The 15,880-nt window shown below is 42.6% G+C and overlaps 2 protein-coding genes across 7 annotated transcripts in view; both read left to right on the top strand.

Annotated features, from left to right (window-relative positions):
* RETREG1 (reticulophagy regulator 1) overlaps positions 1 to 5,351 on the top strand; it is a 62,900-nt gene extending 57,549 nt beyond the window's left edge. Inside the window, exon 9 of one of the 2 annotated variants that reach the window (XM_031052868.2) lies at positions 1,124 to 5,351. In XM_031052868.2, coding sequence (XP_030908728.2) covers positions 1,124 to 1,635 — 512 coding nt within the window. In that variant the 3' untranslated portion in view covers positions 1,636 to 5,351. The remainder of the gene's footprint in view (positions 1 to 1,123) is intronic. The other variant, XM_005153356.4, reaches the window with a different exon arrangement.
* Positions 5,352 to 6,340: 989 nt separating this feature from the next.
* Positions 6,341 to 15,581, top strand: ZNF622 (zinc finger protein 622). 5 transcript variants are annotated; one of them, XM_034066999.1, is made up of 9 exons: positions 6,341 to 6,447; positions 7,530 to 7,587; positions 7,816 to 7,960; positions 9,168 to 9,783; positions 11,605 to 11,859; positions 12,489 to 12,651; positions 13,454 to 13,566; positions 14,440 to 14,583; positions 15,216 to 15,581. In XM_034066999.1, the coding sequence occupies exons 4-9, from the start codon at positions 9,177 to 9,179 to the stop codon at positions 15,341 to 15,343; spliced, it is 1,410 nt and encodes a 469-aa protein (XP_033922890.1). In that variant the 5' UTR covers positions 6,341 to 6,447; positions 7,530 to 7,587; positions 7,816 to 7,960; positions 9,168 to 9,176; the 3' UTR covers positions 15,344 to 15,581. The 5 variants fall into 5 exon arrangements, with proteins under 5 accessions (XP_033922890.1, XP_033922893.1, XP_033922879.1 ...); XM_034067002.1 differs by having other exon boundaries at positions 7,816 to 8,030; XM_034066988.1 differs by lacking the exon at positions 7,816 to 7,960 and having other exon boundaries at positions 6,347 to 6,447.
* The last annotated feature ends 299 nt before the right edge of the window (positions 15,582 to 15,880 follow it).

The raw sequence follows: 15,880 nt of genomic DNA, 5'->3' as shown, positions 1-15,880 counted from the left end.
AGAGACACCACTGATAACTGGCCTCCAGTTGGACCCTGCATCACTGATCACAGCTGTTTGACCTTGGCACTCTCCTTTACTGTTCACTTACCCACTTTGCTCACCAATTTGTCTGTAAGGATAATGTGAGAAACTGTGTTAAAGGCATTGCTAAGAGAAAAATAAACAACATCCACTCTTCTCCCCCGTGGAGCATTTCAGCAAATGGGACATACACACAAGTGCAAGACCAGACGGTGTGCATCCAAGGACTGGCTCATCTTCTGTGAAAGCTCTGTGCACTCTGCATACAGCACAACCCTTCCTCCTCACCTTGCCAGCCTGTTTTTCCTAAAGAAAGTGGAGAAAATGACATGAGACATTTTTAGGATTCAGTTCCTTAGTCCTTATGAATGCTCCTATTGCTTGTTTTCATAGAAAGTAAGTTCTAATTGATTATTTTTTTACCTTCTCATTCAAATACCAGATCAGAGTATTCCCTTATGCTCACTTAGGGGTCTTCCACAGTAAAACATACTGTAGCGTATGTTTTACACATTTCTAATAACAAATACCATGCCATTAATGCAGCTATTTAAGCATAATATTTTTTTTTGTTTACATTCTGCTTTTTACCCACTTGAAAACATGAAACAGTCCTGGTCACATGTAGAGTTTCCATTCCCATTTCCTGTTTAATACAAGCATTGGCCAAGAAAGAAAAGGTTATAAATTGAGTCTTTACATTGGTTTTATATCTTTATTTACACAGATAAACTTTTTTTTTTTTTAGATTTTATTCCACAAGCTTGTTAAAAGCTTGTAGTATTTCTTATTTACATACATTGTGAAGAAAAAGAGTTGAGAGACCTTTTGTCGCCTTATAAATCTTAGGACTATGTGGTTGGTCTGTTTAGAACTATTTATATGGATTGTTTCATGTACAGCTAGATACTATTTAAGAAAGATATTTTGCTCACATAAGTTCCTGTGTTAGGTTGATATCAGGTGATTTGTGATATGAGATTTAAGACATTACTAAATGTATTCAAAGGAACACTTTCAGCATTTTTACATTTGTCTGCTTTCTGGGAAGGCCTTTTGTGTTTGCTAACACTGTTTCCTTCTGTTAATCCTGTAATAGATTTTGACCGACCTAGTGATCATGAAGAAGCATTTGCTAGAGATCTTTCAGAATTTCCTTCTTTAGAGAATGGTGCTGGAACAAATGACGAGGATGACTCCAGCATCGGTATGCCCATCCAGCAGAAACAAAAAAAGGAACACATGTACTTCAAGGTGGATTCTGCTTCCAGACAGAGTAAAGAGAGACCATCCACTACAGGGCTCTCCTTGCCTTTGACCAGTGACCAAACCTTTAATTTAATGAGTGGAATTGCTGGGGATGTCATCGCAGCTGCGGTGTCTGCTGCCATCAAAGACCAGCTGCAGTCTGCACAGCAAGCTCCCTCACATGCAGCGCCCAGTTTGAGTGAGGAGACAGACACAGAGGAAGCTGATGATTTTGAACTTCTTGACCAGTCTGAGCTTGAGCAGATTGAGAAAGAGTTGGGACTTTCACAAGGCCAAGAAGCAGAATCACAGGAAAAGAAGAAGTCTTCAGGCTTCCTTTCAAATCTGCTTGGAAATCATTAACCTGAAATCACAGCTGGTAACGTAGAAGAAATTAAAAATAAAACACACACAAAAAAATCAAATGCAAAAAAAAAAATAAAGGAAAATTCTGAGCTGTAAGCTTTAACTATCCCTTTAGATGTGTTGTAATAATAATTTCTCTTACGCAGAGTGAATTAACTGGATAAATTTCAGCTGATACTGATAGTTTAATGTTTCTGGTAGTTATACTTCGATGTAATAGCATGGAAATGAATTATCTATCCACTGTTTGGTTGCAGATAAGTGTTGGATGTCAGTTTTTCAAAAGAGTTGGGGGAGAGGATTTTTATATCTTTTTGCCAACCGTGTATTTTGGTATCCTGAGCCAAATTTTCCACATTGGGCGGTTTATTTGCCCTGGATTGTCAACCATGTAATACAATTAATGATTCACACAGTGAGGTTACTTTATCAGAGAATTGCCATGAGATTGAACTAAATCTCACCTCTTTCAATCATACCGAAAAGTATAAACCCCTGCAGTTAGCATTATGTATGGTACATCTAATACAGATGAAACACATTAACCAACACAACTCTGTTTTAAATACGTGTGCAACACTATCAAAGAACTTGATTACATTCTGAAAACCTTTAAATTATTTTGGATATGGTGATGCATTTCCAAGGGTTTTTTGTGTTTTAGGCTTGTAGAGTTGTAAAGTGGTATGGTGTTCAACTGACTATCTGCTGCATTCCTTGATAGAGTCTGGTCCTTGGCAGTATTGCCCATGTAAAGTCAGCCAGATTTTTTAATTAAAAATGTAGTATAATGTAAACCAAACCACATTTTGGTTGGGAGCAGGTGAGGAGAGGAATTGTTTGGAATATAAATTAGAGATTTAAAAAAAAAAGGCATTTTTAGGTGCCACTTCCTTAATTCCAGATTCTGTGGGGTTCATTTGTTTCCCCAGGATAGCTGCCATTACTTGCAACAAAAGTTGTGTTGCAAGATGAATATTTTAAAATTGTATTTTAAGAATTTATTAAGAAAGCATTTGGTGAGGTTATTTGGTATGAAAGACACTCAGAATCTTCTTCTTGGCATGTAATTTAAACAGACAAGACCTTGTTGAAATTCTTTGCCAGTTTAAACTCCATGCATGCTGAGTGAATGGCCTAGGAACTTAAGAAGGTAACTTAACTTTTTCTAGGGCTTTTTTTTTTGTTCATCTGTGATGAAATTGAATTGCAATACCAAGAAATAGTAATCAAAGAAATAGTAAGAAGTAAAGCTATTGTTTTTAATGTGATGTAAGCCATTAACAAAGTTGAGGGACCATGTCAGCTGCTACTACTACTGAAGTGATTTTCCATTTGCTGGCATTTGAAGAGGTGAATACCGTCATTTAGGACCCTCAGAAAGTACAGCAACAGATGATAAAATTCTTTCACTAACATATATGTGTAGGCAGACCTGTGTTTAAAGTTAACTCCATTTTATTTTATTTTGAGGTGAAAAACAGGCAGATGGCCAAAAAGAGTGTAGTGAAACGGAAAATGCTGAGAATTTTTGACACTAGCTTTATTGTTGCTTGTGCATTCGTGTCAGTAATGCATATTGACCGTGTTTGCTGTCCTTTGCCAGTCAAAAAAGTGAGCCTGTGCCTTCCTTATCAAATCCATTATGAACTAAGTGGATGCTGGATACAGATCCAAGATGCAGCTTTTGAAATTACATCATCTTGACATTAAAAGCAAGTTTCTGGAAATGATTGAAAAAACATGGCCATGTCACTTCCACAGCATTGGTTGCAAAGTTTCTTTTTTAGCTTCCCCCCGACTGTCCTTCCCATTTGAAAAAAAAGAAACCAAACAAGCAAAAGTAAGCTTTTCCTGGGAAATCTGTAAATTTAAAGGCCATTTAAATTTCTCAGATGAGTTAAAATGCTTATTTCTTGCTGCATGGTTAGGACAATCAGAAGAGTTCAACTTCCAAGTTGCTGGTGAAACTTTGTAGGACACCCAAACAACTGTGTGCTTCCTCATACAGGAGTATACTGGTGCCAGGAGGGAAACAGGCTACAGCACAGGGAGTGGTGGAAGGGAGGGAACGGAGCCTAGCCTAGCCTAGCTTTTCTGGGATGGATTGATGGGATGGACAAGCTGGCTGTCAGTGATGGCATTATAACAGCATGCACTTTATTGTTTTATGAGGAATACTTGTGGTCATAAAAATACGTAATGCAGGGGCACTCTTCTAGGGTAATAGTTTAGATCAAGAAGGAAAAGCAGTTGGAGGAATTTCTTGGACTTTTTGTAAATGATCCATTTTCTGGTTTCAAGATAGAAGATAGATTTTTTTTCTCTGGTATGGGTCTTTTTTTCAGAAAGAAAAACAAAGCAAAACTTGAACAAGCAATCATTAAAGTTTAGGGGCATAATTTTGAAATAGATTTGAATATCTTTAGAATTTTATTTTTCTCATGGTAGTCAAATCCATTTAAGTCCCTAAATACTGTGTAATGGGAAAGAGCTATTACTGTAACATTTAGTATTCTTCCTCAGATAGTGGAAGGGTGTTTAACATTCTGCAGGAAATCACCTCTTTTCTCCCAAAGAAGCACACATAAGAAATATTTTGCTTGGACACGATACATTCCAATGACAGCAGTCTGACAGCAAAAACCACAAAATATTTCTCTCCTTTCTGAGATCCATTGCACACTGCCCAGTTGGAAATCCCTCAAGAAACCTTCACCTTGCTGTATGCTAGCAGCTGCCACAAAATGGCAGTTACTTCAAAGCCCCTGTCACAACGGTCCACAGTATCTTTCCTACCAAGCACTGTCATCAACCTTCTCATCTTCCAAAACTGAATACACAGGCAAGAAGAAAGGCAAGCAAGCTTTGAAATGTGCATCTGTTCCATGGAAAGCCTGCTGGTGTGCCATTTCCAGTCAAAAGGCAGCACAGGCAGCAAGAGGGCATAGGTCAGGGTGTGGACATATGAGCATGGGGTAACAGAGTATGATCTTGCTGTGGAATCAGTACTGCTTGTGTTGCCTGCTGTGCCCTCCCGTAGCAGTAAACGGAGGAAGCCATGTGTTTCTGCAGTAGTGGGGTTGAAGTGCTCCCCCTCCCTTGCCGTGCAGTGGCTTCCTCACACACCCCTACTGTGTGTGTCAGGAGTGTGTGTCTGTGGGATGCAGTTCAGTCCTTCGTACTCATGAAATTTCCCCTTGTGTTCGTAAGTCCGAGTGACAGAGGGATCACCATTTGGCCAGTGGGTGGCTTTCATTGTGCCAAATCCAGCATAAAAGCACCAATTTTCGGCACACATGGCTTTCTGTGTGTATGTACTACACAACTACTTACTGTTCTTCAGTTTGTTCAGGGAAAAAAAAACATATTCCATGCAGAGGAGGGAAACTCATGCTAACCCAAAGTAATAGGATCTGAAGAAATACTCGCTTTACTTGGGTTTTGTTCGTTTTGCACTTTTTCCAGGCTGTCTAAGCCTTCTGAACAATTTCCCCGTAGTCTCCTTGTCTGTTCTCAGCATATGAGCAGCGTCAACAGTCTGTGAGTAACACCTGTCCAGGTAACCAGAAACTGGAAAATTACAAAAATGTCTTTATTTAAAGTATTTTGCAGCACTTTACATAGCCTGATTACTATTTTGTAAACATGGAATTATTATATTGATTGTTTGTAAAACCATTTAATAAATATGTGTTAGTTTTTATCTTTCATCCTGTTGAATTGTATGTTTGTTCTCAAAGTAGGAAAAAAACATGACCAAACCACACAAGGACAACACCAGATCACCTTAGCAGGGTTTCTGCTGATGTCTGTTCCCAGCCTGACCTGGGCTCGCACCCCCTGAACTCGTCTGACAACGTTACATAGTATTATGTAAGGGAAAAGGACCTGGGGTGTGCTGACTGATGGCCACTGAACATGAGCCAGCTTGTGCCCAGGCAGCCAAGAAGGCCAACAGCATCCTGGCCTGTATCAAATAGTGTGGCCAGCAGGGCCAGTGCAGTGATCATTGCCCTGTACTCGGCACTGGTGAGGCTACACCTTGAATCCTGTGTTCAGTTCTGGGACCCTCACTGCAAGAGAGACATTGAGGTGCTGGAGCGGGTCCAGAGAAGGGCAACAAAGTACAAGTCTTATGAAGAGCAGCTGAGGGAACTGGGGTTGTTCAGTCCAGAGGAAAGGAGGCTCAGGGGGCACCTTACTGCTCTCTACAGCTGCCTGAAAGCAGGTTTCAGTGAGGTGGCAGTCAGTCTCCCAGGTAACAAGAGATGGACAAGAGGTAATGGCCTCAAGCTGTGCCAGGGGAGGTTTAGATTGGATATTAGGAAAAATTCCTTCACAGAGAGGGTGGTCAGCCATTTGAACAGGCTGCCCACGGAAGTGGTGGAGTCACCATCCCTGGAAGTGTTCAAAAAGCCGCATAGGTGAGGCATAGGTGAGTGACATGGTTCAGCGGTGATCTTGGCAGTCCTGAGATAATGGTTGGACTTGATAATCTTAAAGGTCTTCTCCAACCCCGATGATTCCATAATCCTCGCTCAGGAGCCCGGCTGCAGGAGAGCCGGTTTCCAGCCGGACAGCGGCGGGGCAGGAGCGGCACAGGGCTCTCCGGACCGCCATCTCCCTCTGGCGGCGCAGTGGGCACGGGGGGCCGTGGGGCCTCCGCGGCGCCAGGGGGCGGGAGCGGGCCGGGGCGGGGCTTCCTTACCGGAAGAAGGAGGCCTTGTTCATCGGCTTGGCAGAGCGTGGCGAATTCGTGCCCCGGCGGCTGTGGCACGCAAGGGTCCTTCGCCCTGCGGGTGGCAGGTGTGTGTCCAACGGGGCGGGCGGGAGGGAGGGAGGGAGGGGACGGGCCGCGGGGAGACGGTGCGGCCAGGCCCGGCCCGGCCCGGCCCGGCCGGCACACCTCCGCTCTGTCAGGAGTGGCGGGGGAAGGGCGAGGCCCGGTTCCAGGCCCAGCGGGTGAGCTGCGTGGGCCGGAGGTTGCGGATTGGGCTCCTGTGAGGCGGATCCTCCTTGTGGTGCCGGTCCGGGTCACATCTGGCGGCGGCGGCAGGCTCCGTGCTGCTTTGGGTCCGTTTATTTCAGTCGCTTATGTCTCCCCGGGTGTAAGCGGTGCGGTCAGTTTGCGTGTCCGGCTGGTAAGCTCAGGCCTGTCTTGTGTCAGTCTTACGGACACCGGATCAATTCAGATTCACATAAAAGCGACTAAAAACAGGCCTCGTAAAGGCCCTGTGGGGAGAACCAGCCTGGGGCTGAGGCCTTGTGAGTGCCTCGGGCCTTGTTTTCCTGAGCCTCAGCGCTTTGGGTTTGTGGGTGAGAATGCCCCGGAGTAAGGGGCAGAGCTGGCAAAACCTCGCGGGGCTCTGCAGGGGCTCTTTCTGCTTTACACAGCTGGAGTGGTAAACGTTATTTCTTCGCTCAGTAGTCAGACATGGAGGTTTATGCATTTAGATGCTTTCAGTTACATACCTTTTCTAGCCTGTTTTGGGTTTCCTTATTTTCAGTTAATCCCAGGGTAATCTAGTATGCCTGTAATCGTAGAATCACGGAATGTTTTGGGATCAGCTAGTTTCAACTCCCAGCTAAAATAGACCAGATCAGACTGTTTTGTCCCTGGAGTTTCTGTAAAGATTTTGTGATTAACAGCATGATTCTGTGCCCATTGATTTATGGCAGTAAAATACCTGATTGGACTGGGAAAAGGATAGGGAGCTGTGTGGGTGGAAGGGCAGTGCTTCAGGGAGCAGTCGGGATCCTTTGAAAGGCAGAGAATATATTTTCCTCTGAAACAAATTGCATCTGTTACACTGAAAGGATGAGTAACACTATTTCAAATAAAATATCATGGCCTTTATTTTCTGTTAATGTGTTCTTTGTCACCGTAGGATTACGGATAGTGCAGCAGTAAAGTCCAATTCTTCCAGGGAACAAGCATTTCGTAAGGTACCTTTCAGCTCTGCATATTTGTGTCTTTCATTGTTGCTTCTCCCTGTTGGTAGTTTCTTTGAGTTCTGCCATTCCTCTACCTGCTTTCAGACCTCCTCCTCCTGATGTATTATTTGGTTGGGGTTTTTTTTCAGAGTAAAACACAATTTTTCTAAATCACTTAAAGGATGGGGATGGCTTTAGTGATCTCCAGTTAGAACATGATTTTTTGCTCTTTGCCTTCAGAGTGTTCAAGAGATTCCACCAACTTTGTTTAAAAAGGTCAAGTTTCTTTAAGCACTGAAAAGGAAGGAAGGAAACAAAGTGTGGCTTTGGAAAAAACAGCACCAGGGATAGCTCACTGGCCTCCAGCTCTCCTTTGACAGCCCAGGTAGCACAGCTGAGATGAATGGTGGGAAGTGGAGGAAGACCAGGAGTGGGAGTGGCTTCAGGCACTACATGTAGGCATAGCTGACCGTATTTCCAGATTAACAGTTCTGCAGTGTGAAGTTTTGTTGACAGAACATGCACTGTACTGAAATAGCTGAAAGGGGTTTATTTTTAAGTGTGATAGCTTTTTTCCATCTGATTGGACTGTGGAAAATGGGAAGTGGGCATGAAAGCATGTTTGCCCATTTTTACCCTTGTTCTGGAGCAGTCACTGCTCTCCTCAAAACCCTGTAATTGGCAGAACAGAAGCTTTATAAGAAACATTAGTTTCTGTTTCTCAGTAAAAAGTGCAGAGCTTTTGAAGTGCTGCTGCCAAGGCTGGGAGCCTCTCATCCTGTGTCTTACCCTGGATGAGCACAGTGGGTGCTAAGTCCAGAGCTGGGATCCTCTTGCGGCTGCTGTGGTATGAGTAATCTCTGATAACTGTGTCAAAGTCTTTTCTTTTTTCTTCCCTTACCCCTTGTCCTGGTTTCAGTACATAACATGCTGATTGGTAATCACATAGAATCTCATAGAATAGTTAGGGTTGGAAAGGACCTTAAGATCATCTAGTTCCAACCCCCCTGCCGTGGGCAGGGACACCTCACACTAAACCATATCTCCCAAGGCTCTGTCCAGCTGGGGGTGGAGCATTCACAACCTCCCTGGGCAACCCATTCCAGTACCTCACCACCCTCACAGCACAGAATTTTCTCCTTATATCCAATCTAAGCTTCCCCTGTTTAAGTTTTAACCCATTATCCCATGTCTTATCACTACAGTCCCTAAAGAAGAGTATAGGCCCCCTTCAGATACTGGAAGGCTGCTGTGAGGTCTCCACGCAGCCTTCTCTTCTCCAGGTTGAACAGCCCCAACTTTCTCAGCCTGTCTTCATCTGGGAGGTGCTCCAGTCCCCTGATCATCCTCATGGCCCTCCTCTGGACTTGTTCTAACAGTACCATGTCCTTTTTATGTTGAGGACACCAGAACTGTCCGCGGTACTCCAGGTGGGATCTCAGGACAGCAGAGTAGTTGTCTAATAAATTTAATTCTGTACAAGAACTGTGTATCTTATGCTGCCTTGCATGGATGTTGCCAGCAGGTTATCTTTGGGGTTTATTGTGGCTGTCACTTGCCTTTGTTATCATGATTATTATTTTTTCCCTCAGTTTCTAGTAATGGCAACCTACACTTGCATCACTTGCCGCGTGGCTTTCAAGGATGCCGATATTCAGCGTGCCCATTACAAAACTGACTGGCATAGATACAACCTGAAGCGTAAGGTCGCTGACATGCCTCCTGTCACAGCTGAGAACTTCCAAGAGAGAGTCCTAGCACAGAGAGCAGTGGCAGAGGAGCAGAACAAAATCACTGCCACTTACTGCACAGTTTGCAGCAAGAGATTCTCCACCTTCAATGCCTATGAGAATCACTTGAAGTCCAGGAAGCACTTAGAGTTGGAGAAGAAAGCTGTCCAAGCTGTCAGCAAGAAAGTGAAAATACTAAATGAAAAGAACCTGGAAAAGGGGCTGGCTCCAGAGAGTGTAAACAAAGATGAAATGAATGCAGCTATTCAGCAAGCCATCAGAGCTCAGCCGTCTTCCTCTCCAAAGAAGATGCCTTTGCCTCCTAGTGATGCAAGTAGCTCTCCTGTTTCTATGGGAAGTGCCAGCTTATCACAGAATAGAGAACGATCAGAAAAACCTCCACGGCTACAGTGGTTTGAACAGCAAGCGAAGAAGCTGGCCAAACAACAAGCAGAGGAAGAAGAGGATATGGAAGAAGGTAAGACAGTAAACACACTGACAATAGCCAACTTGGGTTCAACAGTTTTGCGTAAAAAACTCTGTATATTTCTGCAGTAGTACAGCATTTTCCATCACAAAAGGTCATCTTGTTCAGTAAATTAACAGAGTTAAGGTTGGTCCATTCTTGCTGTCAAGGACTCTGTGTCAGCATCTGAGCTTCCAGCTGTCAAGATATTAATGTGTGTGAAGGTTGAATATAAGCAGTTACTAACCTGAGCACTGTTTCCCATGTGCGAATCCAGGGGCAGTTTCATTTAAGGAATGCTGACATAAAAGGTTACCCTAAATCTACTTCTGAAAAATAGATTAAAAACAATCCAATCATGATCATTTGCTGTTGTCCCACCAGTCACTTCACTGATCTGTTGAAGGAAATGGGGTGGGTTTCGCTTTTCTCTGCCTATCAAGACCGGTGGAGAAGGTTTGCCTTACAGTGTGTGGCATAGCTTCTCAGCATGTTGGCATCTGTATTAAAACTGGTTCAGGAGTTGCCACCCCAACTGTTTTTTCCTGCTGCTTTTCACTCACCACTTGTGTGGAGACGGGTCTTTGTTGGAGGTCAGCCTGGAAAGGAGACAACTGAAAAGATCAGAGCTTAAGTTTTCCCAGAAAAGGCTTATTTGTAACCTGGATGCTTTCAGTGCTGTAATTTACAGTGCAGCTCCAAGTGCATCTCTCGGAGCAGCCCAGCGGAGTGATTAAGCTGCAGCAAGGGGGCAGGTGTGAATGGAGTGGGACCATACTACGCCTGCTCCATTAATGAAACCATTGCGTCATGTTATTACATCTGTTACAGCAGTTTTATGCTGGTGAAATTTCAGTTGCAGTTCAGAGAATCTGTTCTACAAGAGTAGAAACATATACTACCTCTGAACATGCTTTTTAACATCTAAAGAAGGAGCCAGCTTGCACCTGTTTTGTATTAACGTGTTAGTCATAAATTGTAATGCTAAAATCCTGGTGGGTTTCTGAATGTTAATTTTTTCCTTTTAAGTGTTTGTCCAAGAATGTTTCCTGCAAGTCCTGTTAATTCAGTGCGAGGCTTTTAAAATTACTGAGCTATTTCCTATAACAAAGTTCTCTAATTATCATCCTACAGCACTGGGGAGCACCGTGTTCCCTGTTCACAGACACTGTGCATGTGGCAGTTGAAAGGGGACTATTAGGAATAGAGTACTGCAAAATGCTCACTGCCCCAGATCTGAACTCTTTAAACCAGATTTCTAGACCCCTCTGGAACTATAATCAGATTGCTGGTTTGTTTATCCTTAATCAGCTCTGCAGTAAACTTGCCATTGTGTAAAATTGTTAGTATATCTTGGTGTATACTAATACATAGTTTGTCTGTGGCAGCTGGCTTTGTTCTTTGTTGTTAAAGGTGTATGTGTGAACAGGAGTGTGGTTCCCCTCACTTCTGGAAATGAGTATTTGCGTGATTCTGGCAGAGTTGTTTTTAATGAGCCATGCTTGCATTCTTGTGCTGTGGTGAATTAAACTTAAGGTTTCGTAACAGCAATAAAGTGTTAATAGTTGAGAAATTCGAGGGGAAAGAATACTAGAATTGCCAACATTTTTTATGAGCAGACTTAATCTTTGATATGCATCTTACAAGAAAAGGTGTTTTACTGGCAGTTGTATATTCTTGCACCTGGAAGTGACTGTGTGGCACTTATCTGTAAGAACAGAAAATGCAGTATTTTCTGTGATAACTTTTTCTAGCTTAATTGCTAGCTTATTTACTCCTATTGTTTGGGACAAGTAATCATAAATAATTTTGTTTTAAAACTTTCTTTTAAAGACTGGGAAGATATGGATTCTGATGAAGAGATTGGCTCTGAAGAAGAGATGGAAAGTGTGGGAGAAGAAGAGGAGAGGCAGGCAGAAGCTGAAAGCACTCCTGCTGCTGGGGCCATACCAGTCACAGACTGCTTATTCTGTCCCCACCATTCCAGATCTCTCACAAAAAACGTGGCACATATGACAAAAGCTCACAGTTTCTTCATTCCAGATATAGAGTACCTTGTGGATCTCAGAGGACTAATCAAGTACCTGGGTATGCCTGCAAATGTTCTCATATTTCTTTATTGCTTACTTTCACTTGGATATGACTTTAAAAGTTTTTGGGTTGGGTTTTTTTTGGTGTAAAAATCTGAGTGCTGTCCAGTATTTTGATCACGAGCAAGACCATAGTCTTTCTGGGGAGGCTAAGAGAAAACCTCAGTAAGCAAACGTGGTCTTGCACCTGTATCAGTTTTCTAATATAATCTAGAACAAAACTCTTATTACTAAAGTGTGCACATGAACTACTAATGGGTCACAAATATTTGCCTCATTTTAAGCAAGCTGAAAGCCATAAAAAAAGTATCTTCCTTGAAGCTTACAAATAATGGAGAGTAAAATAATTTTGAAGTATCAGATGGAAAACTGTTGGAAGTATGGAATTTGTTGGTGAGAATACATCTTGATCAATACCTTGTCATAAAGAACCTTTAAATGCAGATTTGTCCTTGGTGGAGCCATATGGTCAAGGCATAGGAACAGCAGGGCTGTTGTGGAAATGAAGGGCTGAAAGCTCTTGCTCGGTCTGTCTGTCTGCAAGCTGGGAAGCTACATTACAGAAATGTTAATTATTGACAAGGGAGGCTCTGTTCAGACCAATAGAAGTGTTAATGTTTTCTGCAGGAGAGAAAGTTGGCATTGGGAAAATCTGCATCTGGTGCAATGAAAAAGGGAAATCCTTCTACTCTACAGAAGCAGTACAGGCTCACATGAATGATAAAAGCCACTGCAAACTCTTCACAGATGGAGATGCTGCCCTGGAGTTTGCAGACTTCTATGATTTTAGGTGAGAAAGCCTTTCTTTGAGTGGAGCACAGACTGGGGCATACAAAAGAACAGTTGAATATTACATCAGTAACTATTATTAATTTGTAACATTTCACCCTGTTTCTGGTTCTGGTGCTTATTTTGCATAGCTGGTTCATCACTTTTCTAGGTAAACATAACATCATGATTGTTTATCCTCTTCTGTGACCACTAATGCCAGTTGTATGTGAAAATACATTTTGAATTCTGTTTCGTATGTTTGCTGTTACTGAGTGTAGATTTCAGTGCACCAGCAAAGACCATAAAAGGGTGTAACTGTCTCTTACCTTTTAGGCAGATTATGGACTTAATACGTACTGTGGGGTTTTTTTTAAGTAGCTGGAGTTAAACAGGACTGCTGAGATTTAAAGGCCTTTTGTTCAACTTCCCATAGCATATCCTAAGCTATGTTCATTTTGGTCAGAAATACCTCCTATTATGCTGACAGATGGATTTACTGGAGCTTCTTGGAGCACTCATTTAATGGTTGCACAGAGCAGGTGGGCTGCACAGTGGTGACTTTTCAGCCTAACTTGCTGTTGAGTATGCAGCAGCAGCACTATGCTGAGTTCTGCACATATAACCAGGTGAAGGATGGGTGGACTTTGTCTTCAGCCTGTATTCAGGGCAGGCTGCTACTGGAGAGAGCTCTCAAACCAAGACAGGTGAAACTTAACAGTATCTGTGGCTTGCTGTAGCTATGTGTGGCAATTCTGTGTAGTGGTTCTGGATAGTTATGGCTGCTCACCGTGTACAAACAATGTACTGCTACTCTTCCACAGGAGCAGTTACCCTGATCACAAGGATGGGGAAGATGTGGAGGTGCCTGGAGAGTGCCCAACAGAGAGAGAGTTGGACTATGATGATGACACTATGGAGCTGATCCTTCCTTCAGGTAGTTCAGGCATAGTATTTGTGTTACAATGTACTTTCTGCATTTCTTATAGCTGCATCCTTTTCCTGCAGCATAGATCCCTGTTTTTTTCCTTTGTTGAGAGAAAGTAAAGACTGCATTTGTCTTTGGGGTTTTGTCCTCATCTTTCATCATTTCCACTACCAAGTAGTTCAGCTTTTTCAGCATTAATGTGTATGTGGCCTGAGGCAGGGGGTTCCTTTGCTCACTTTACCTCGTCATTGACATGTGACTCTCATGGTATACTCCCAACATTTCTAAATCTTGTTTCAGTGCAACTTGGAGAAGCTCTAACTGAAGTTATCAAGTGTAGGTATTTTTCAGGGAGGCGGCTGGTAACTAATTTAGTAAACGAGTTCAGAAAAATTAATTTATTTTCCAAAACCTTTCTCTTGCCTTGTGTAGCATTTGGCTCTCTTGCTTACTTATATTTGGTTGGTTGGTTTGGTGGGTTTTGTATGATTGAACTTCAGTCCTTTCATTCTGAAAAGTGCTGCCAACTATGTAGTTACAGAAGACTTCCTGAATGTCAGCAAGTTACTTCCCTGATTACTTTGAAACAGCATTGCTTGTGTGCCCCTTCCCCTAATTAAAATACAGCTTTCTGATAGCTGCCTGTTTGTAGCTGAGGCCATCTTGAACAACAGCATTCTTTGGTTTTGTTTCTTCAAGATAGAGTGCAGTACAGCAGCTCTTATGGTAATTACATTGAGTTCCTGATAGTCCTAAAGCTTTTAAGAATTTTTAAAAGCATTTCTCAGCACAGGTATTTTCTACAGTTTTCATAATATGCTGAGTCCTACATTTTAGAAGCTGCTTCGTTACACGTAATAAGATGTCACCTCCTCTGAGCAGGTGCAAGAGTGGGTCATCGTTCTTTAATGAGATACTACAAGCAACGATTTGGTCTGTCAAGAACAGTGGCTGTAGCAAACAACAAGAAAACAGTGGGTCGAGTGTTGCAGCAGTACAGAGCTTTGGGCTGGACAAGTCAGATAGGTGAGTGACAACGTGGGGTTTTTGCAGAGGAAGAAGTTCTAGGGAGTCATCACTCTGCAATTAAATAGGTTGAATTTGTTTCACATTTGAGGTATTATGCATTATCCCTTATATTTAGTTCCCTTATATTTAGTTCCCTTTCATTCATGACATCCAAACAGAATCAGTTATAGGAAGCTGTATGTGTCTAAAATCTATTGCTGTTTCTGTGCAAGCCTTTCAATGCATTAGCATGTGTGTTTTGGTATTTGGTGACTTTGTAAGATTTGTTGGTTTCTGCCATCAAAACCACTGCTCTTGCTATTTAATAATGTTAACATAAACCAGTCTTTCTTTGACAGTAGAATACTTTTCCAGCTGGGGAGCAGTGATGTGGTCTATATCCACTTTTGAAATAGAAGAATCACACTCACCTGTACTAGTACTGGAATGCAAAACAACCTTTTCCTTTAATCGCAGTTGTGGATATTCATAGAGGGAACTGACTTTGCCCAAGAGAAAAGTGAAAAGAAACATGCCAGTAGGGGAAGGAAAACATGTAGCTGACTGCTGCTGTAAATGGACAGGTGTGCTGGTTTGCATACAAGTTGCTTACACTTACCCATCTTTCTCTTCCTTCTCTATCCCTGAAGGGGCATCCTATGCTCAGCAGCGTGATATGCAGTACCTGCAGAGGATGAAGTCAAAGTGGTTGCTCAAGACAGGAATGAGTAACAATGCTACAAAGCAGATGCATTTCCGGGTGCAGGTCAGATTCTGAGTTCCTAAGAGACCTGCATGCAACTGTTTTCTGGAAAGAAGGATTTAATGGCTTTTGGCTCAAGGATTCTGTTAAAATGGACTCGGTACTTATCAATGGGATGTGTACGCTGGTGTGCCTTCCTGTTTATGGGAAGAAGAGCAGAGAGCTTGTCTCTTCCGGTGAGATGAAGATTGGCTTAAGTTAGAAAATAAAATATCTTAAATGGGATATGTGGCAAAGTAGTCCCAGCTGTTAACTGTGGGGCAGTTGATGTTGTCATTTGTCTGAATATCTTAATTTTCCAGTTCTGCAAAATGCCAAGAGAAGATCCTAGGCCTGGGAGGCTGAGATGCAGTGTGTTGAAGGTTTTCACTGGTAGTACCATATGTAAGTTACCTGGGTGTTTTGGACTATCTAGTTGGCACTAAAGAGGTGAGAACTTGAGATTGTGGGATGGTTAAGTGGTAATTGGTTGAAGAAATGCACTGATGAAAAATAGAACTCCAGGATTAATACTGTCCTCAGAAGTTGACTGTACTTGCTTAATGCTCCATC

Source organism: Melopsittacus undulatus, chromosome 1, assembly GCF_012275295.1.
Source record: "Melopsittacus undulatus isolate bMelUnd1 chromosome 1, bMelUnd1.mat.Z, whole genome shotgun sequence".
NCBI lineage: Eukaryota > Metazoa > Chordata > Aves > Psittaciformes > Psittaculidae > Melopsittacus > Melopsittacus undulatus.
This window is presented reverse-complemented; position numbering and strand designations above follow the sequence as displayed.

Bases quoted from the DNA above. Each gene is read 5' to 3' on its own strand.
- ZNF622 (XM_034066999.1), top strand. From the start codon at position 9,177: ATGGCAACCTACACTTGCATCACTTGCCGCGTGGCTTTCAAGGATGCC. The intron at 9,784-11,604 runs GTAAGACAGTAA...TTTCTTTTAAAG, and splicing joins AGAAGAGGATATGGAAGAAG to ACTGGGAAGATATGGATTCT. The intron at 13,567-14,439 runs GTAGTTCAGGCA...TCCTCTGAGCAG, and splicing joins GGAGCTGATCCTTCCTTCAG to GTGCAAGAGTGGGTCATCGT.